A 22,500-nucleotide genomic window follows, 5' to 3' on the forward strand; every position below is an offset into this window, starting at 1 on the left:
ACCTTGGCCTTCTCGTCAGAGATCATGTACAGCTCCTGCTCGCCGATCCAGGCCTCGGCCTCGTCGGCGTCGTTGAAGTACTGCTGCGCCTCGTTGGAGGCGTTGAGCCGCTGGCGCCGCTCACCCATCTCGTCCTGCAGCCGCGCCCACACCTCCGCCAGCTCCTTGGCCTGCTCCCTGATTGGCTGCGCCTCCGGGCCGCCCTCGGCCGCCGCCGCCATGCGCCGACCGCGCTCCTGCACCTCGTCCACCCGCGGCTGGTGGCCCTCGATCTCCTTCTGCAGAGTCTGGAGGAAACAAGGTTAGTGGAGGGATGGAGCTACCCGTTTGTATTTGTATTGAATGAAGCACTCAGTTGCTTAGATAAGATGCATCATAAGGAACAGCTGGGGATGTTCTGGTCTGATGTCTCAGTCTAAACACTAAAATAGAACCTGTGAATATCAGCAAGGTTAAAGGTGTTGATTCAATAATCAGCTGTTATTTAAAATGCAAAGGTAAAGATGTGAGGGACTCACCTGGTTCTTCTTCATGAGGAGCTGGACTGACTGGAGATTGTTACCATGCTCCTGTGACGTTGCCAACGGTAACCTCTCCTCCACCCACAGCTACAACACAATGACACACACACACACACACACACACACAAAGTGTTACTTCCAAGAATAGAAACTTTAGTGTCAAATGTCCACACTATGACTACTACTATTTACTCACAATCTCATCTGCGACGTCCCTGTAGAACTGGTGCACTGCCTTGGCTGCCTCGAGCTTGCCGCGGCGCTCGGCGAGGGGAGTGAGAACCTTCTGGAACTCCGTCTGCAGGGCCTGCTGCTCGGCCTCCATCTCGGGGCGGTCCTCCCTGAGGGGAGCGTGCTTCTGCGCCGCCTCCTGCAGCTCCTGCAGCTCACGGCCGTGGTCTCGAACCTGGTTCTCCATCATCTGTGCGCGCCACACAGGTCCAGCAGGATGTCAGAGTGAGTCAGAGTGAGTCGTGTTGACGCACACAGTAACACATCACATGAAACCAGAGAGACACACCAAAACACACACACTCACACACACACACACACACACACACACACACACAGTCATCCTCTTACTGTCTTTATTTCACTCATACCTGCATGGATACACACATGGATCTCTCTTTCTTTCTGTCACACACAAACACACTCACACACACACACACACACACACACACACACATACACACACACACACACACACACACACTACCCTCTGTCCATACCTGGTGCTTCTTGAGGAGCCTGTTGGCGCTGGCCAGGTCCTTGACCTCGTCGTCTCCCTTGAGCTCGTTGTGGAGCTCGCCCAGCCACTTCTTCATGTCGGCCTGGCTCTGGTCGAACAGCTCCGAGCGGTTGGCGTCGAACAGCAGCCGGGCCTTGTCCTGCGTGGTGGACTCCAGCTTGTCCCACAGGTCGTGGAGCTGGGCCAACCGGTCCGTCACGATGGGCTCGAACTCGGGCTTGGACTGCATCAGCTCCTGCCCCTCCTGAGGGGACACACGCATTATCGTAACGTTGTTAATTATCGGACGGCGTGTGTTATGTGGCAAACGTCCGCGTTGTCACGTTAATCCATTATTAAACTGAAGTCATAGAGTGTTAATCCATTATTAAACTTAGCATTTTGATTGTTTAACAGAGTGGCCGATATTTGACACTGTCCGATAACTGACATAGCTACGGTAGGAGTCTAACTAAGGGAGCGCTAATGCACACAGGGGGCAGGTTCTCATTAGCAAGGACAGCTACAGGATAAGTGGTTCTGCAGAGTACAAATAGCATGACACATGAGTTGACACAAAACACAAAGGCTTGATAGTTCAGTTGGTTCTAGGATAGAGAAGTTGGATAGAACTGTTGTTCAAGTGCGTTCTCCATTTTGTAATTTGCTTGCATGCCATCTTTATAACACACCTTTCAGTGTCTGTTGTTGTAATCTTAGCAGAAAGCACATAAACACTTAAAAACAAATCGATATACGTCTGGCTCTGCAAGTCTAGAAGTATATAGCTGTATAATACCTTCTCCACTCAAACTCACAACACACACACACACACACACACACACACACACACACTCACACACGCGCATTCACACACCTGGTCAATGTTATTGAGCCAGTCTTTGTTAGAGGCCAGCTCAGCCATGAAGGCCTGGTGCTTCTGCCATTTGCTGTGGAGGTTCCTGGCCTCGTCGTACGAGGTGTCCTGGGCAGTGAGCATCTTCTCGTTTATCCACAGCGTGAGCTAAGCACATGGGGACAGAGAGAGAGAAAGAGTTAACAGGGAGGGAGAGAAAAGAGTGAAGAGGAAGAGAAAGAAAGAAGCAGAGGGAGAGAGAGAGAGAAAGAGTTAACAGGGAGAGAAACGAGTGAAGGGGAAGAAAAAGAAAGAAGTAGAGGGGGAGAGAGAGAGAGAGAGAGAGAGAGAGAGGGGGGGGGGGCGGGTTGAGGTAATAGATCAACATGAATATAATAACGAACTTCAGAATAGAGCATCGGATTGGAAAGGTGTAGTGTGATAATGGCCGCTGAGATAGAAGAAAATCACTCACATCCTGAGTATTCTGAAGGAAATGTTGAAGGTCCCGGTTGTCTTTCAGTTTCCCTGACACCTCGCTCGCCTTTCTTCGATTCTTGTTGTATCTGCGGAGGGAAGGCACACACACAAACACACACGCACACACAGACCCACACACACACACACGTACACATGCACACACACAAACACGCCAAAAAAAAAAGAGGTCGATCAGCAGTCAACTTCAGCTCTAAAATCATCAATCTCTCAACAAAACGGCAGCTCTATTGTTGAACTCTTTTCCCTGTGTACACAAACAGCAACTCTACACACGCGCTCTTCCCTTGAACTCCTCTGGAGCAAAGGGAGGACTATATTACATTGGGAGAGTTCTCTCTCTCTCTCTCTCTTTCTCTCTATCTCTCAGAAAGGATCGATAAGCATCAGGAGGCACCCCCCACTCAGAGGATGCGCGGATCCAGACAGACTCTGGCTAATGGCTCTCGCTGGCCCCCCTCTCCCATGTCAAGGCCCCCGGAGTACTGCTGATCCTGCACTAGTAGAGCACAGAGCTCTGGCTCTGACTGACTGGTGTCGTTAGCAATCGGTGCGTATGGGAGGGGAAACAGTGAGCAACTCTTGACGTACTGGTGCAGTCGATGGCATGTCACTGGGAGATTTAAGGGGGGAAAAAAAACCCTAGTTGTTGGCAGGACAGTTGTTGGCTGGTGGTGCCTAACAGTTAGAAGCTAACTGAATAGATCCCTAAAGCAGAACCGTTCCGTCAGTGGTCTAGAACCAACTCTGTTGAGCACTATGCAGAGAGCAGGAGGAAGTGCCATGAAGGTCACTTTACTGGAGCAACCAAAGACAGTGGGGATATAAAGAGAGCTGCTGCTTTAGTGAACTCCTTTAACTGAGCTACAGTCAACGCAGAGTTACTAATTGGTAACTGTCTTTAGTGTATAGCTGACATTTGTTACTAATTCGATGTAACATTTTTCAATTATATCAGTTCTGACATATATCTTATATCTGACATAAACCTCTACCAATCCCCTTACCTACGAATTGAATAAGGGGGTCACTTGTAAATGGTTTTGTATGAAGTGTCCTACAAATAAGTCAATATAAAAGCCCAGACTGACCTGTCCTGGATGGAGTCCATCTTGTCTTTCACCTTTGGTGCGTAGAGATTGCCACTGTCCACTAGTCTCTGTCCACTGTCCAGTGCGCTGATAATCTTCTCCTCATTGGCCCCCATGGTGTTCACAAAGTCCTCATGCTTCTTCAGTGCTTTCTCCGCTCCGTCCAGGGTGTCTGGCCGGTCAAGATGGGCTAAGGTGTACTCCTGACACACACACACACACACACACACACACACACACACACACACACACACACACACAAGATTTGATAAGTCTTGGTTGAGTTCTGTAGCTTTTTAACAATGGATTGGTCTATAGATATAAACATGGATTTATGAATAATTCTAATTCTCCATAAGCCTCTCTTTTTAGAAATGATTAGGGAAGCCACATCTAGCACCTATAAACTGTTTTTCTCTCTTTGGTTAGGACTTTAAATACAATAAGAACTGAGAGGTACACTTGATCAAAAGGAATAATTAAATACTTTTCTGTAGGACGATAAATGTTTCATGGGTGCACAAATAAGAAAAGTGAACTCTTAATTACAACCAGGGAAGCAAGGAAAATGCCTGCGCCTGAAGTGGATCAGATGGATTTCAAAATTTGAAAACCATTTGTCGGTTACAGGCAATCAAAATCAGCAAGAGAAGCTGCCAAACAGGAAATAAGTTCATATCTCGGTCAATGTTTTGTCAGTGGACTTGAAACTTGCTGTGAGTACTAACAGCCATGCCCTTATGTGTCATAATGGCATCAAGTTCCCATGGCAACTATGCCCTGCTGGGCTGCTTGGCCCCCTGATCGCTGCTTGCAGCTTTATTACATTTTGTTTCCATTCTTCACCAAAATGGTTTAAAGAAACTTCACAATAAATCCTCTGCTGAATTCTGCCAGATATGTTTGTGGTTTTCTGACTGAATTGAACATCTAGCTATATTTAGTCAAACAAGGTTACACTTCACACATGTTGTATATATCCTTATACCACTGCTATGTAACCTCTTCTATGTTTCCTAATCCCCCCTCTGTGTTACCTCTTGTTACTGAAAAGGTTTTCTTACCTGGTTGTTCAGGACGGTATCCACCTGCTTGGCGTCCCTCATGAACTGCTGGAAGCCTAGGCCCTGGTCCAGGAAGTTCTTGCGGCTGTCCCACATCTTGTGCAGCTCGTCCCAGCCCTTATCCAGGCCTTTGAGCCTCTGCTCCAGCTGCTGGTACTGCGGGTCGTCCTCCTGGCCCTGCGTGACCGCCGCGCCGGTGTCTCTCACGCAGTGGTAGTCCTCCTCGTGTCCGTCCATGTCGGCGCGCACGGCGTCGTGGAGGCTCAGGAGCCCCTCGGCCTCCGGGTGCGTGCTGGGCATCTCCTCGGAGGCGATGGCCTTCTGGGTCTTGAAGAGCCACGCCTGGAAGTCGTCCATGTCCTGCAGGAAGGTCTGCAGCTTGCTCACCTCGCCCAGCGAGTCCTCGCGGTCCTTCAGCGTGCGCTTCAGCGTGTCCCAGGCCTCGTCCAGAGCCGCCTGCTGGTCCAGGATGCGGTCGGCGCTCTCGGGGTGGTCCCGCGCCAGCTGCTGGGCGTCCCGGCGCAGGGCGTCCAGCTTGTCCTGGATGGCGACCAGGTCGCGTTCCATGCCGAAGAGCTTGCGCTGGATGGTCATGACGGCGGCCAGGTCGTTGCCCAGGTCCTGCGTGGACTCGATGATGCGCGTCTTGTCCGTGATCCACGCCTCCGTCTCGTGGCACTCCAGCCCGTAGTTGTGCAGGCTGGAGGCGGAGTCCACCTTGTGCTTCTTGTCCTCCACCATGGCCTTGAAGGCGGCCCACCTGACACCACACCACACAGCGAGGAGAACACAGCACATCAGCAACCAAGTCTAAACTAAATGTTACTAATGTAAATGTAAGTCACACAAGGAACAGCCCTCCAAAAACACAGTACAAATAGCTACAGTGGGGCCGAGGTATTTCAACTTGTGAATGAAAAATTCATTAGTGATTCTGTATCAATTCATAATACATTGCAAGAGCACGACAAATGCAAAATGAGTAATACAACAGCATAACCTGAAAGCACTTTGACATACTGTGCTGAAAAGGTTCAAATAGAGAGGGTGCAATTCTGAAGAGAAAAGCACAGCATCACTGGTGGCACTGTGCATTAATAATCAAGAAGAACACAGACGGAGATGCTCACCTCTTATTTAGTCTGGTCTGACATTCCTTAACGTCCTTGGTGCGGGGATGCCTGCTATCCTCTAACTGCTTGGCAGCTTTGTTGACGTCGTCCACCCGTGACTGCATGTTATCCATTTCTGAGGCCAGGATAGCCAATCTGAAAAAGTCATTCATAATTCAGAAGCGGTTCAATAATATACAACCCGAGTAGAAGCAAATATTGTCCACGTGCGTTTAAGTAACTGTCTGTGCACTAAAGTTCATTATTTAAAGGCAGAGATTAATGTCAGGAAACAAACACAAACCCTCGGACACACACACACACACAGACACACACACCACACACACCACACACACACACACAGACACAGACACAGACACAAACACACAGACACAGACACAGACACAGACACACACACACACACACACACACACACCCACACACACACACACACACACACACACACACACACACCCACACAGACACACAGACACACACACACACACACACACAGACACACACACAGAGACACACACACACACAGAGACACACACACACACAGAGACACACACACACACACACACACACACACACACACACACACACACACCCACACACACACACAGACACACACACACACACACACACACACACACACACACACACACAGACACACCCACACACACACAGAGACACACACACACACAGACACACACACACACACACACACACACACACACACACACACACACACACACACACACACACTCACCTGTTCTGCACCACCTCCAGGTCCTCCAGCCTCTCGGGCGTCTCCAGCCCCACCAGCCAGGTCTCCTTCTGGCCCATCCAGAGCTCGCAGGCGTCCGTCTCGCTGAAGATGGTGTACAGCGCCATGGTGTCGTCCAGCCTCTTCTGCCTGTGATCCAGCAGGGACAGCAGCTCCATGTACAGGTCCCGCACGTCCCTCAGCCGCGTCTGGATGTCCGGCGTGTTGCGCAGCTCCTCGGGCAGCGCCGCCGCCTGCTTGCTGAGGCCGTCGAGCGTGGCGGCGCTCTTGACGGCCTCGTCGCGCAGGTCGCGGTGCCGCTTGGCCAGGCGCCGCGTGGTGTACTCGTCGTGGCCCATGTCGTCGCTGGCCGCCTCGCGCATGGCGTCCTGGAGCCAGGCGCGGAAGTCGTCGGCGTCGCCCTGCAGCTGGAAGAAGCGCTGCGTGTCGTGGAGGTTCCGAGAGCGGAAGGCAGCCAGCTCCTCCAGCTGCGTCCACTGGCGCCGCACGTCGTCCATGCGCTCCTGCACCTTGGGCGCGCCGAAGTGCTTGGCGACCACCATCTTCTCGCCCTCGTCCATCACGTCCTGGAGGTTGGCGCGGCGGGCGGCCAGCTCGTCCTCGAAGGCCCCGTGCTTGGCCCGCAGCACCAGCACGCTGGTCAGGTCCTTGCCGTAGTCCAGCGAGGAGAAGATGTGCTCCTTCTCGCGGATCCAGCTCTCCAGCTCGGCCGTCTCCCAGAAGAAGTTCCAGAGGCGCCGCGACTGCTCCAGCCGGGCCTTGCGCTGCGCGGCCAGGGCACACAGCTCCTGGTAGCAGAGCTCCAAGTGCTGCACGCGGTCACGGATCACCTGAGGGTCGCACGGCTTGTAGCCTATTCCAGTAGGAGGGGGAAGAAGTGGTGGGAAGGGAGGTGTTTGTTAGCGATGGATATGTATGAATTTCTACATGTAAGTCCACTTAAGCCTACATATTGAAAAAGTGACTGAAGAAACTTTCAAGCTGGAGTGATACAGATGACAGTTAAGCTGTTAGCAATAAATAAAAATGTATTTTGCAGAAATATAAAAAAAATCCAAAATGATGTCAAACTCAGAACAAAAAGATGTGAATGGGAACTGGGAATCACATGAAATGCCCAACTGAAAACCAATTATTGCAGCAGTTCCCTAAGTGACACAGTTTGGTTTCATTTTTACACTCTCACACACATCACCCATTTTCCCACAAGCAGAGCCTGTAAAGCTACGCGTTCCCTTGTGTGGAATCGTGACTGCAGATGCTCTACTCACTGTCCCCGTTGGCAAACTTGAGAGCAGCTGCGTTGGCCGAGCGCACCCTCTCGGCCTGCACGCCAATGTCGGCCTCCACCAGAGCGTGCTTCTGCAGCAGATCCTCCACCTCCAGCAGGTGTTTCCCGAAGTCTGGCGACAGCAGCCGTGCCTGGGGACGAGCAAAGCATGAGAGAGCGGTAGGAATTATGGGATACTTGCCGGGGGGAAAGGATGTGGCTATCTGGCCTAAAACATGATTCAGCAAAAATTGTGCTGGTGTGTTTTCAAGATTTAAACCTTCTGTCCTGAATAGAATGTAAAATCAGATTCTAAACATGAAGCTAGCTGTCCAAACAATCTAAGACTGAATTCATCTATTCATTCATGTTAAGTGCACATGGTTACTGTGGCCCTAAGCTGTCCAATTATGAAATCCAGTCATTATGGTTTCATGACACTATGCAGTCCTACGCAAAGAGTTAACATGGGCCACCATATTGTTCCCTGCTAGCTTTGGCACTCCCGAGTTCAAATGAAGTTAAGTGCGATAAGAGGGGTTAAGACTCTACGCTCCTCTCTCTGTATCTAACCTTCATGTCGTCCATCCAGTTGATGATGTAGAGCATCTCCTGGAAGATCCTCTGCAGGGTGAGGTTCTTCTCCAGGCGACTCCTCCGGGCCTTCAGCAGCTCCTGCAGGTAGTCCCACAGCCGCAGGATGTTGTCCTTGCGGGCGTCGATGCGCTTGGCGTCGTGGTAACGCTCCGTCTCCAGCTCCTTGGACATGGCCAGCAGAGCCAGGACGCGCTCCTCGTAGGCCGCGATGTCGGTCTCGATGGCGTCGTGTTTCTTCTTGGCGGCCTCCACCGCCGGCAGGTCGTAGCCAAAGTTGTCCTGGGAGGAGTTACAGGAAGCAGAGCAACAGGAAAAGAAACAGTTTAATACCAATGGTCCCTCTACCCAGCAATCAACTAGAAAGCTACAGCCTCAGAGAGTTTAAGGACTAGAACAATCAGACTAGCGATCTCAAATATTTACCTTGGCTGACATACTTTTTAAAATGTTAAAGGTTGAATGTATGTTCCTTAGTTAAATCAATGATATCCTTCATTATTTAGTTCTACTCTACTCTCCTCATTCCCCTAGGGTAAATCAAAGAAAAGGCTCCTCAAAATGATTTAAAAATGAGAATTATCTAACATGTTTTACCACTGTCCATCTTTTCTGTGTGTGTGTGTGTGTGTGTGTGTGTGCTTATATGTGTGTGTGTGTGTGTGTGTGTGTGTGTGTGTGTGCGTGTGCTTACATGTGTGTGTGTGTGTGTGTGTGTGTGGTACCTGTGCCACTAGCCTCTGGTTCTCCTGGATCCAGGTCTCTCTCATGGCGGCCTTCCTGTCGAAGCGGCGGGCCATCTGCTCCAGCTTCTCCTGTCTGATCAGCTCGTCCCTCAGGACCCGCTCCCGATCATGCTCCGCATGCTCCAGACGCTCCCAGGCCTGTGGACACACACACACACACACACACACACACACACACACACACACACACACACACACACACACACACACACAAGCATGCACGCACGCAGGCACGCACGCATGCATGCAGACACACACACATGCACACACACACACACACACACACACATATGTACAGGAATACATGTTCATTTAGGTAATGGAAATATCAAAAGACCAGATCAGGCATAATAAAGAATAGCAAAGATTTGTACTGAGGTTTAAGGGTAGAGGACTGCCTCTCACCCTGTTGATGTCAGCCACCAGTTTGCCATCTTTGGGTGTGTACACCCGCTGGTTGTTCGCCCTCATGCGACTCTGGATGGTGAAGAGCAGGACCTCCAGGTTGCCCTTCTCCTGGAACCTGGACAGCGAGGCGACAAGGACACAGAGATCCACATCAGCTGCCGCCTGCTGTATTACTCCCTTATTATTAGTATAAAGGCTTACCCCAGACGGGCTTTGGCTTCAATGGAGGATATCCATTCAGAGAATATTTTAGTAGAGAACTATGTTTAGCCGCCAAGCTTAAAAGATTCACGACCGAGTGGCTGTTTCACTCAGGAGACTGGACAACCTTTCATTAGATCTTTCAATCTTTATACTGATACTTCAATCTGACTTCTGTCAGTCTGCCCCAGGGCAGCTGTGGCTACTGAGGTAGCTTACCACCACCGGTATGACTGTGTGTGTATGACTACTGGACTCTGGACTCTGTAAAGCGACTTCGGGTATATAGAGAAGCGCTATATAAAATTTAATTGATTGATTGATATACAGAGACTGCATTGAGTGTATTTATACAATATTTTTTTTTATTCAAAGCCCAACGTCTCCAATATGAGTAACTTCTGATTCTCTGAAGGCTCACAGTTGAAGCATGCAGCGTACATGTTATATTGCAACATGAAGTTAGGCAGCAGCATACCTAACTGATTCCTGACGCGTCTAGTGTTTCTGTGAACACACATCACAGGAATCTGTGCTCAAGTTTAGAACAGGTGCAGTAATACCGTTCCACTGCAAACTTCAAACTACTAACTGTCAACATGTTACGTGATTTACAGTATAATTCATCATATTGACTTACAGTATTCCAAATAAGAAATAGAATTGCTATATATTTGAAGGTAAAATAGGCACTGTGCATTTTCTCAACTGGCCAATAAAAAGGTAAAAAATGAGAGGGCTTTAAAGGTAAAAAGATGAATATGACAGTTATATCACTGCTCACTGAAGTCTAAATGTCATGTTCTATTTTTTCCCAGATACCAGCTGGTGCGTTTGGACCTTGTGCACCTCAAGAACCAGGGTTTGAAGACGGTTACGTTGACAGCACACCGACAGATCAATCCACACCAAAATTGCTCTCAGTCTGATCAAAGGAGAGTTCACTGACATAACATTTTTTAAACCGTTTGTATTGACTTAGTCGTTGACCTTAGCTGAGCAGCAGCAGTCACCATGGGAACACTATTATTAGGCGCTTTGTGAAGCTTTAGCATTGAAGTTTCACACCAATTCCATTACAAATATTACAATCTCTTGTGCTAATATACAGATGTACACAGATTAAAACAAACGTTGTGATATTCATTTTCAAACCAATTTATAGGAATGACTACAGGTGACATCTTGGCCATGCATTCTATTTTCTGAGGTTAGTTAGTTCCTTACTTGGGTGGTTTCTCTACGGTGCGGTAGGAGTTGAAGGCCTGGAGCTGCTGCTGAACTCCACTCAGAGAGTTGGCCAGCTTGCGGTTGTTCAGGACGACGATGGTCTGCTCGATCCACTTGAGCAGGTCTGAAGCCAGGCTGTCGTACTTCTCTACCATCTTCTCAGTTTCGATAGCGTAATCCAGGACCTAGGGCCGACCACATGAATGAATGTACTCATCTCGACCGCTAGATAGATGATGAATAGATAGAGCCACCATTCTTCAAATTCTAAGAAGTAGTTTGTCATTTAAACAATGAGAAGAACCCTTTGGGGACACTAGGCGATCTCAAATATGATACTTTACTGTCAGAGTGTCACATGATACCATCCTCATAGTCAGACCCTCACCTTTCCAACTCTCTTTCCTTCCACGGCCAGAGCCTTCATCTTAGAGAAGTAGTGGTAGAAGGACACGACGTACGTGATGATGGACTTCTCATCCGGATTTTCTGTGAACACATCTGGAAAGAGAGAGGACCAGGTAAACTCCATGCTATTTTGACACAAAATGGCGCTTCAGTGTGGCAGCCCTGTAAGACTGCTGTGACACAGTTCTATGCAATACATAACAGATATACAAAAACATCCACGGTACAGGAATTCTATAATGCACCCATTCCAACTACACTCCACTAAACTGTACTTGATAATCTGTCATAATCTGATAATATGCTATTCATAAAAAGTAGGTTTCATCGAAATGACATTTTTCATACACATACGGCACATTAGATAACTTAAGGAAGAGTCATTTTTGTGGAATAAGCTTATCAATTTATATAGCTGTTATATCACCTCCCTTTTGACATCTTCAGACATGTAGAAAGTTCCGGAGTGAGGCGATACTGGTAAGAAAGAGGGTGACTTGCCTTCGGGGTCCAGGAGTTTGGTCACACCCAGCTTCTGCTCTGCTACATTGAAGGCGGTCTGGAGGTTGTGTGTAGGGTTGGACTTCTGCAGCTTCACGAAGTCCACCAGATCTGGCCTGTGGAGAGAGAAAGAGAGGGACAGAGGGAGAGATATGAAGAGAGAGAGCGAGAGAGAAAGAGAGGTACAGAGGGAGAGATATGAATAGAGAGCAAAAGAGAGGGAATGAGTGAGAGAGAGAGAGATGAAGACAGAGCTATTTGCCTCAGAATCTAAGGCTCAGATGATGCCGTTTCTTCTTGTAGCGATGTGATTCTTACCTGTGTTTGTGAATAAGGGCGTTGAAGGCCATGCCATCTTTCCAGCTGGTGGTGAAGTTTCTAATACTCACATTTGGATACCTGGAAGAACAAAAAAGCATCTATGAGTTTGTTCAAAAATATTTCAATTGTTGTCATTCTACTACATAAATATTACAGTACATGCTCTGTAAATGTGTTTTTGTGATTATGATGATTCAAACACAGTGAATGGGACTGATCACAAATCATGAATGAGTGAATAACATCAGTCTATGTGAGACTGTGTGTCAGTGTAACAGACTGTGTGCAGGAGGTGATCAGTGCTCAATGATCGGGGCCCAGTGGAGGTGATCAGTGCTCACTGATCGGGGCCCAGTGGTCCCTCCGTACCCAGCGGTCTTCATCTGGCACCACAGCAGCAGAGCGTCCTTGGCCGAGTACGTCTCCTTCTGGTCGGCCTGGCCCGTCTCCACGACGATGTCCTGGATCTGCAGGGCGCCGGCGGCAAACGTAAACAGAGTGAGAGGACAATTCAAAACACTGCGTTGCATCCCACTTCACCAGGCAGGCCTGGAGACTGTGGAGGTTGCATCAGACTAGGAGCCAGATAGCATCTCAATCTGTGACCATGACGGGCACTGCCAAAGGGGCTGTGCTGAACTGTAACAGAGTTATTGTTTTTCATTTCTGGTGCAAGTTTGCTGGATGATAACCATGTCTCCCTTTACCGTAGTGTTTCTGTAGCTTAGCTGGACTGTAGCTGAAACATAGTGCTGTACGTATCATATCTCGCCAATTATATAAGGCATTAATGAATGATTAAGTGTAAACACAAATGTGGTTTAGAGCACACACACACACACACACACACACACACACACACACACACACACACACACACACACACACACACACACACACACTCACTATACAATAGAGACCAAGGAGTAAGAACTGTCGACAGCAGACTCACAGAACTGTCTCTACTATAACCCATCTATTGTTGGGAGAACTGATGTGAACTGTTTTAGTTAAGGAGTGCGATCATTGACTGATTCATTAGCGCTTCTTACCGCAAAAACATTTACGCAATTAATCCCCCGCTAATTATCCAAGGCTGTTGGTTTCCCACACATTTGCCCTTTAATGAGAGCATCGGATTCACACAGTGAAATCGTCTCGGGGGGACTTGAAGACATTGAGAGCTAAATTTAGAGCCTCTCCTTTTCGCCTGAGTTTATTCTCTTTTCTTTCCATCTGTAGTTTGTACATCACTTGCAGGACAGGATAAGGGGGAAAAAAGAGCAGTCAACTGCCTCCGTTGTCTTTTCTTTTTGGAGGGATTGAATAATGCAAGATACCATATTGTTTGAACTAGCGGAGCTAAAAATACCGAAGGCTGTCAAATCAAGAGATTAAAAATAAATACTCGCCGTTCCCACCACCAGATAAAAGACATATTAGTTCAGATTCACACAAGACAAAGAAACACACACACACACACACACACACACACACACACACACACACACACACACACACACACACATGTGGAACATAAAAGACAACTCTCTGGCATCAGTCTGAATGCAGTGACAGTGATTTCAAATAAAATCACGAGCGCATAGGTACCTAGAGGTCAGACATTTCATGAAGATCAAGAGCCTGTCAGCCTAATTTGCAACAGGACTGAGGCTGAGTTTTGGAATGCATTGGTACCGGTGCTATTGAGAAACTCATAATAAATATTCTGCATTTTTGCCTATTCTGTATATTCATAGACAGTGTGCTACTGTGTCTAAAACACACCAGCTACTGCTAGCATAACACCCAGGTTACTGTTATCAAACACATAAGCTAGTGGTTGTATAACACCCAGGTAACTGTTAGTATAACACATAAGCTACTGCTAGTATAACACTCAGGTTTCTGTTAGTATAACAAATAGGCTTGTCTGCTGCAGTCTGGGAGTGAGCCCGGGTTCTCTCTCTCTCTCTTCTCTCTCTGAGAGTGGGCCTGTGCCTCTCTCTGGCTTGCCAGGATGTGGGTGAGCCTGACAAGCTTGTTGTTGTTGAATAAATAAACTTATATGCCACTCTGGAGTCCTGAGGTAACTTGAGTGAATTATCACCCAACATAACACCTAGGCTAGTGCTAGTATAATACCCAGGTTACTGTTATCAAACACATAGGCTACTGCTAGTATTACACCCAGGTTACTGTTAGTATAACACCTAGTCTAGTGTTAGTATAACACACAGTAGGCTGCCGTGGCTGACCTGGAAGCGGAGGATGATGGTCCAGATGAGGCCCAGGATGAGGCGGTGGTTGCCGTCGACGATGTCGTGTGAACCCATGTTCTCCAGGTGAACCCGTTGCTCTCGGAGGAACTGAAGCGCCTTGTCCACATTCTCCAGACAGTGGATACGCATCCGACCCTTAGTGGGCTTGGGCTGAAGAAACACAGACACACAGAGTGAGTGAGTATGTGAGTGAGTGAGAGAGAGAGAGAGAGAGAGAGAGAGAGAGAGAGAGAGGGAGAGAGGGAGAGGGAGAGAGAGAGGGAGAGAGGGGTTTAACAGTTCGTCAGCATCTAAGTATGAGCGATAGAAATACAAAAGGGATGTCAAAGAGAGTGGTTAGGCTCTGTGGCTTGGTGTAAACACACACACACACACACACACACACACACACACACACACACACACACAAACACACACACACACACACACACACAAACAAACTTACAAGGCGTTCTCCTGAAAGGACCTCCAGCAGTTTGATGAGCATGCGTCCATCCCTGAGGTCCAAGTAGAGGTCGGAGATTCGGCAGGACACCCTGGCCAAGATGGAGTTCACCCACTTAGTGAAGGTCTTCTTCTGCACGGCCTCACGCTCATCTGCAAGACACATACAAAACAACCTTCAGAGCCATAAAGACACATCCACACACACACACACATCCACACACACACACACACACACACACACACACACACACACACACACACACACACACACACACACACAGCACCTCAGACCTGGTCAGAAACACATAAGCATATGTAACATCCCAACAAACCCCAAAAAAATCAAGACATAAACAAACAAATATAACGACACACACACACACACACACTAAAGTGGATGGGAAAAGTATGTCAAATCTGGAATGATGTTTCTTGGGACACTTTGGATTATGTGGAGAACACTGACTCCTGGGTCTCCACAAACACAACACAGCAAACACAATAGAATACATCAGTGTATTACAACATACAACATTCCCCCGCTTTCCTCCTCAGAGTGGTCCTTTCATTACTATTTCATAGCTATATAACTGTACCGCACTCAGACAAGAACGTATATATATATAATATGGCTCTCAAAAGCCACTGCTGAACTGTGTGGTAGAACTTGAGCTGGAAAGGCTCTACTGGTGAAAGGTTTTGTCCTCCTGACACTAAAAGCTAGATGGAAACCCAAACGAGCACGGCACCTCCTTCCTCTGGATAGGGGGAGCGGAGGGAGATTAGGAGGGGTGTGTGTGTGTGTGTGTGTGTGTGTGTGTGTGTGGGGGGGGGGGGTCTGTAAACACCAGGAGGCTGCTATATAAAGATGACTCCTCCGCCCTGACCCTCTGTCCTGTCTCAGTCTCACTATAAAAACAGACCTGTCACACTCAATACAGCACACTGGCATCTGTGTAAGGGTAGTCTGTGTGTGTGTGTGTGTGTGTGTGTGTGTGTGTGTGTGTGTGTGTGTGTGTGTGTGTGTGTGTGTGTGTGTGTGTGTGTTTACATAAACATGATTGGACATATTAGCTTCATGTTTGAAATGCTTACTTAGGCACCATGTCTGTAATGTATTTAAACTGAGTGTGTGCATTTGTGTGTGTGTGTGTGTACATAGATATGATGGTACATATTAGCTCCATGTTTGAAATGCTTACTTGGTCGCCATGTTTGTAATGTTTTTTAACTGAGTGTGTCTGTGGGTGAGTGTGTGAGTGTGTTGTATGTCTGTGTGTGTCTGTGGTGAGTGTGGGAGTGTGTTGTATGTCTGTGTGTGTCCACAAATATGATTGTACATATCAGCTCCATGTCTGAAGTGCTTACTAGGCACCATATTTGGGATGTTTTTAAACCATGTGTGTCAGTGTGTGTGTGTGTGTGTGTGTGTGTGTGTGTTTGTAACTTGTTTGTGTGTGTTCATGTTTGTGTGTTTCTCCTTGACTTCATTCTTATGGCAGACTGAGCCATGTTTATCCCTTGTCGCCCCCCCCCCCCCCTTTCAAAAAAAGAGTGCAAAATACTGCATCCTTAATGACTGACACTATAAATGATTCAAGCATCAGGGCAAAGAGATAGATATAGAGGCGAGAGTGGAAGAGGGGAAGTGTGTGAAAGAGAGAGCATAGGAGTGAGGAAAAGAGGGAGGGAGGGAGAAGAGAGGGGGGAAAATAAAAAGACACTGGGCAGTACAGTGGAAGATTGAGGGGATGGGGAAATGTTGGGAAAGTGGGAGAGGTAGATTGAGAGAGACAGAGAAAGAGAGAGAGAGAGGGAGAGTAAGAGAGAGAGAGAGAAAAAGAGAGAGAGAGAAAGAGAGAGAAAAGAGAGAGAGAGGGAGAGAGAGAGAGAAAGAGAGAGAGAGAAAGAGAGAAAGAGAGAGAGAGAGAAAGAGAGAGACAGAAAAGGAAAAAAGGATGCAGTTGAAGCAGCTGTAAGTAACCCTGTGGAGAGTTCCAATTCACTTTCCCTTTCCCCCTTGTTAACTTGTGTAACATCCTCCTTTACCACCAAACACCGTCCTTTGTGCTCCGAAACCCCCAGCCTGAGTGTGCCTGCTCTCATCAGCAGGAACCTGGGGTTCATGTCACCGAGAGGAACTTTGGGTTCCTGAATAAGTCATGCTTGATCCTGTTCCTACCGTGGGATTGAAGAATAACTACAGCACGCGAGACCTCTCTGAGCCATGACGATCGCCGCCGAATGAAAAAATCATGAAAGTTAAAGCATGCAAATGATGTGGGAGAGCATGTCGATGACACGGGGAGTGAGGTCCGTACCAAAAGATACGGGGGTGAGGTCCGTACCAAAAGAGATGTAGTCAGGCTGAAACATGTCACTACAATTCACGTCAAGCTTATATTCAAATAAATACATTACGCATGTACAGTACATTGTACAAACAGTAATAAAATAAAGCTATTATGTGGATTGTGTAAGGACATGGGAATCCACACTTGCACAGATAGAACAGCAGATGTATTTTGAATGCTAACTTACAGTTCCATGACCTACTTCACCGTTGTGTAACAACATTAGCGTCCCTTGTTGGGCTGGCACAATAAGTGCACTCCCATCAGCACAATAAGGAAACGAGATTAAACCTATGTGTTTGGGCGACAGTACAGCGGCCATGTTTTCTTTTTTTCTGTCGTTGGGCCAGTGTTATCTCCGGTCATATGTTTCTTTGCTGTGAAATCACAACTGCACAGTGTCAGTGCCTCACGGTTCACATTCTGTTTCCAAAAGTTGCAGAACCATGTATTGCGACACAGACCAGGCAGGGCAGAACCAACAAGAATCCTTAAATAAAGAACATTAAAAGCCTCACGGTACTTGTTCTATGGCATTTCTGTGGTATACCACACTATGTCTCTGACTCGTGTGTAACTTCTATATGAGATACCTTACCAAATCATCTCGATGTCTGGATTTGCTAGCTGGATCAGCGTGTGTGTGTGTGTGTGTGTGTGTGTGTGTGTGTGTGTGTGTGTGTGTGTTCTGTTGTTTGTCTTGCACTGCTGACAGACCTCCTAGTAGGTGGGACTGTCCTACAGTGTCACTGGCTGTGTGATGTGCACACGCTAGTCAGACAACTGAACTTGAAGTGCTGCTCCCTACGCTCTCACTGCGCTTAACACTGGTGTCGTACTAGTCCTGACCATCGGCAAAGAATGTGCCCCAGAGAACACATGCACGCACACACACTTACACACTCACACGCACACACACACACACACGCACACACACACAACAACACACACATGCACACACACATGCACACAAACACACACACACACACACACACACACAACCACACACACATGCACGCACACACACTTACACACTCACACGCACGCACACACACACACGCACACACACACAACCACACACACATGCACACACACACACACACACACGCACACACACACACACACACACACGCACACACACACGCATGCACACAAACACACACACACTCACACAGTTGATCTGTGTATGCCAGGGCTAACCCGGCTAAACTCACACACACACATATACACACACACATATATACACACACACACACACACACACACACACACACACACTTGCTCTGTGTATGCCAGGGCTAGCCCGGCTAAACTCACACACACACACACACACACACACACACACACACACACACACACACACACACACACACACACACACACACACACTTGCTCTGTGTATGCCAGGGCTGGCCCGACTAAACTCTCTCTCTGTTTCACATGCCTTGCCAGCACTGATCCCCCCTCCACGTGCTTTCCACACCACCGACAGGCGCCTCAATTATTCATGCTGATGGATTTTCCCTGTACGGCACACACGGCCTGTTCCCTCTCTCTCTCTCTCTCTCTCTCTCTCTCTCTCTCTCTCTCTCTCCCTGTACGGCACACGGCCTGTTCCCTCTCTCTCTCTCTCTCTCTCTTTCTCTCTCTCTCTTTCTTTCTCTCCCTGTACGGCACACACGGCCTGTTCCCTCTCTCTCTCTCTCTCTCTCTTTCTCTCTCTCTCTTTCTTTCTCTCCCTGTACGGCACACACAGCCTGTTCCCTCTCCCTCTCTCTCTCTCTCTCTCTTTCTCTCTCTCTCAAACACACACCCCCCCCCCCCCCCTCTCCCCGTGTCTTACCACCACTGGCCTGCTGGTGGTCTTAGTCATGACACGCGCCGCGGGGGGGGGGGGGGGGGGGGGGGTATGTGCCAATAGCAGAGAGAGGCACTAGTGGCTACACGCTAGCTAACGCACACAAGAGTGTCACCAGAGGGGGTGGGGGGTGAGGGGCAGCTGGGGTAAAAGACAAGACAAGCCAGCTCACAGTCACATGCTGGGGCAGGGGACGGGGATGAGGCTCCATGAACCTGCTGGGGGGTATGACGGAGCAGGCAGGTCGCTACATGTTAAGACATGAACCTGCTATCTGAGATGCCCATTACCCATTCACACGGCACAGTCGGATTGTGTGTAGGTGGGGATGCAACACAGCTGTTACATACATCATGAGAGCACTGGGGGCAAAGTGATCCGAACTGATTTCCCCCCCCCCCCCCCCCATGGCTCTTCTATGGCTTTGAACTATTTTAAAAACCTCTACAGTATCTTATATAGAGTCTGCCATACATGCCACATCATATGCATGGGACAGACACAGAACAATATCAGTGGTAACTAATGTTTTTTTTTTTAATGTGGCAAATACCTGTATTGATATAAAGGGACTGGAAGCACAACATGTCATTTCAGTCTGTGTCAGCTCTGCACTTCATTTCAGACCATTCATTTCATTTCAGCTTGAGGCCTGACAACCGGAGTCTGAAACGATCTAACAGAACCTAGGGCTGGGGAATCTGTCAGCTTCTGAGCGAACAGCGGGTAATCACATGGGGATACTGGGCTGGCTTATAGATCATCCACAGCTGCAAGATACAGGAGCATTTGTTATTGGAGTTTTTCTAAAGGAAATCAATTGAACAAAAATCATAAAAATCACATGAATGTGGTGACTGTAGGCCACCGTAAAGTCAACATCCCACTCGTGTTAGTTTGAGCTCTAAACAGACTGAGGGACCGGAAGCATCTAATTGTGTTGGGACACTGGCAAAGCGGCGGGACACATCCAGTCACGTTGATGGTTGCTGTGCCCAAAGGCTCATCCGCTCGTTATGCAGTCAACATCAACAGTCAACAGAGCACCGTAAGGCACACAATCACACAGGCACAGGGAGCATGGAGACTTGAAATCCTTGCCTGACACTTGCCAAACATAAAATAAAAACAGTCAAACACATCCCTGAATGTCTCATCTAAAATCTCAAATAGGTAGTAATAGCTAGCTTTTTATTACTGTGACATTTTGGTAATCTCTCAAAATGAGTTTTCAAACAGTTGACTTCTGTGAATAGACAACCTCAGATAATGAAAAGACTAAATTCAGGCATAGAGTTGGCTGTGGACACTGAAGGGCCACATATTTATACCTACAGATTACTAAGCTTTACTAACTTAATTACTATTCAAAACATTAACGTATTATTGAAAGGACACAGCTTCTAAAAACATCGACAAGATCCAGCTCGCAATGGGGAGTTGAAATGTCCGCATTCGACTGTCTCAGGTGTCCGAGACAGTGACAGTAACACATGAAGCCTGTGTCTTCAACATCACTGTGAGACACACACACACACACACACACACACACACACACACACACACAAACACACACACAAACACACACAAACACACACACACACACACACACACAAACACACACACACACACACACACAAACACACACACACACACACACACACACACAAACACACAAACACACACACAGACTGCACATGTTTTCCATGGTGCCATTCCTCTCCCTCTCTCTGCTCCCCGACCCCCCCCCCCCCCGGTCTAATGCCATCCTGGCCTGCCAAGTCCCTGGCAGGAGTTCTCCATGACACACAGATGCACAGTGACAGACAAACTGGCTGAAACAAGAACGATAATGAGAGTCTGAAAACTGGTAGCCTGGAGGCTAACCTACTTCTGGAGCTAAATTAACGTTAGTCAAGGCATGTGCTGCTCACTCACTGGCCTTACAGCTGAAAGCCCGATGGGAGGTTCAAGGGTGAGCAATGGTGGTGCCCCTTTAGGGACAGAAATGGTTAGTGGAACATGGTGTAATAAGATGCAATGTAGGCCTACAACTTTGTGAGTTCTGCTTGTCAACAGAACCTGGGCACCCACGCAGATTCTAAAGAAAACCTAAAGAGAACTGTCTAGAACCTTCACCAAGCAACTTTTTCTTTTTTCTTTCTTATTGTATAAAGTTGTTGTTCTTTCCTTCAGTGGGACAGACACATCAAGCATATTACATTTGAGAGAAAAGAGACAATGAAAGAATAACAGAATAAAACATTGTTTCATTAATTGCATGAGCTGCCTTCATAAATAAGTCAAGAAATGGATGAAAAAAGAGGGCAGCGTTGACAGGGGTCCCTCTGAATGGCACTCAGAAAAAGGAAAAACCTACGACACAAACCTTTTTCCGTTTGGGTCGTTAATTATTGAAAGGAAACTCTGTGAACAATTGGGGCGCCGTCGCTGCTTTCAGGAGAAATATATAAATAAAAGCAAACGCATTAAATAAGGGGAAAAGCGACCACTACAGAGGAAGCACGGCATGTCTAACTAATACAAACACACACACACACACACTATAACACACACTATAACACACACAGAGGTACACAAAAGCACACTCACACACACACACAAACACACCAACACTCCTGGCCACAGCCAACTCAATGAACATATGAGATGAGTTTGTCCGTGCTCACAAGCCAAGTTTCAAGCTCAACATATCAATCTATCTGTCTCTCTCTGTCTCTGTGTCTGTCTGTCTGTCTGTCTGTCTGTCAATATCCCCAAGAGATAACAACACAGCTGTACATCTCAAACTTTCTCTGTCCATCTCACTCAGTTTCTCTCTCTCTGTCTGTCTTCTCTAGCCCTCTCTTCTTCTCTACCCTCAAGGACTTAGGGGATCCACAGCTTCGAGAGGTGGCCTCCTTGCCCCCCCCCCCCCCCCCCCGGCCCTGTACCTTGTAGCTGCCGGAACCTTCCGTCCAGCACGGAGTTGAAGTAGATGTTGGAGGCGCTGTAGCTGAGCCAGCGTGCGCGCCTCATGTTGTGGGACGAGGAGGAGGCGGAGGTGGAGGAGGCGTGACGGGAGCCCCGCTTGGGTGACGGGTGGTGCCGAGGCTTCGGGGTGAAGGAGGACGACGAAGATGAAGAAGAGGAGATCGGCGAAAGCACGAGTCCCACGGGAGCGCCGTTTCTGGCGCCGTTCGGTACTCCCAGCATGG

General features: G+C 48.0%; 1 protein-coding gene across 2 annotated transcripts in view; it reads right to left on the reverse strand.

Moving 5' to 3' along the window:
* The window catches only part of sptb (spectrin, beta, erythrocytic), a 42,167-nt gene that overhangs the window by 10,995 nt on the left and 8,672 nt on the right, over positions 1-22,500 (reverse strand). Inside the window, exons 1-22 of one of the 2 annotated variants that reach the window (XM_031580009.2) lie at positions 22,237-22,500; positions 15,069-15,220; positions 14,600-14,773; positions 12,711-12,808; positions 12,339-12,419; positions 12,021-12,136; positions 11,500-11,612; positions 11,109-11,296; positions 9,678-9,795; positions 9,252-9,410; positions 8,506-8,808; positions 7,934-8,084; positions 6,645-7,515; positions 5,891-6,028; positions 4,761-5,520; positions 3,697-3,899; positions 2,583-2,673; positions 2,129-2,275; positions 1,253-1,516; positions 718-942; positions 519-608; positions 3-287 (exon numbers count right to left, since the gene is read on the reverse strand). The exon at positions 22,237-22,500 is cut by the window's right edge and continues 417 nt beyond it. In XM_031580009.2, the coding sequence (XP_031435869.1) occupies positions 3-287; positions 519-608; positions 718-942; positions 1,253-1,516; positions 2,129-2,275; positions 2,583-2,673; positions 3,697-3,899; positions 4,761-5,520; positions 5,891-6,028; positions 6,645-7,515; positions 7,934-8,084; positions 8,506-8,808; positions 9,252-9,410; positions 9,678-9,795; positions 11,109-11,296; positions 11,500-11,612; positions 12,021-12,136; positions 12,339-12,419; positions 12,711-12,808; positions 14,600-14,773; positions 15,069-15,220; positions 22,237-22,500 (4,991 nt within the window). The remainder of the gene's footprint in view (positions 1-2; positions 288-518; positions 609-717; positions 943-1,252; positions 1,517-2,128; positions 2,276-2,582; positions 2,674-3,696; positions 3,900-4,760; positions 5,521-5,890; positions 6,029-6,644; positions 7,516-7,933; positions 8,085-8,505; positions 8,809-9,251; positions 9,411-9,677; positions 9,796-11,108; positions 11,297-11,499; positions 11,613-12,020; positions 12,137-12,338; positions 12,420-12,710; positions 12,809-14,599; positions 14,774-15,068; positions 15,221-22,236) is intronic. The other variant, XM_031580010.2, reaches the window with a different exon arrangement.

Source organism: Clupea harengus, chromosome 14 (assembly GCF_900700415.2).
Source record: "Clupea harengus chromosome 14, Ch_v2.0.2, whole genome shotgun sequence".
Classification (NCBI taxonomy): Eukaryota; Metazoa; Chordata; class Actinopteri; order Clupeiformes; family Clupeidae; genus Clupea; species Clupea harengus.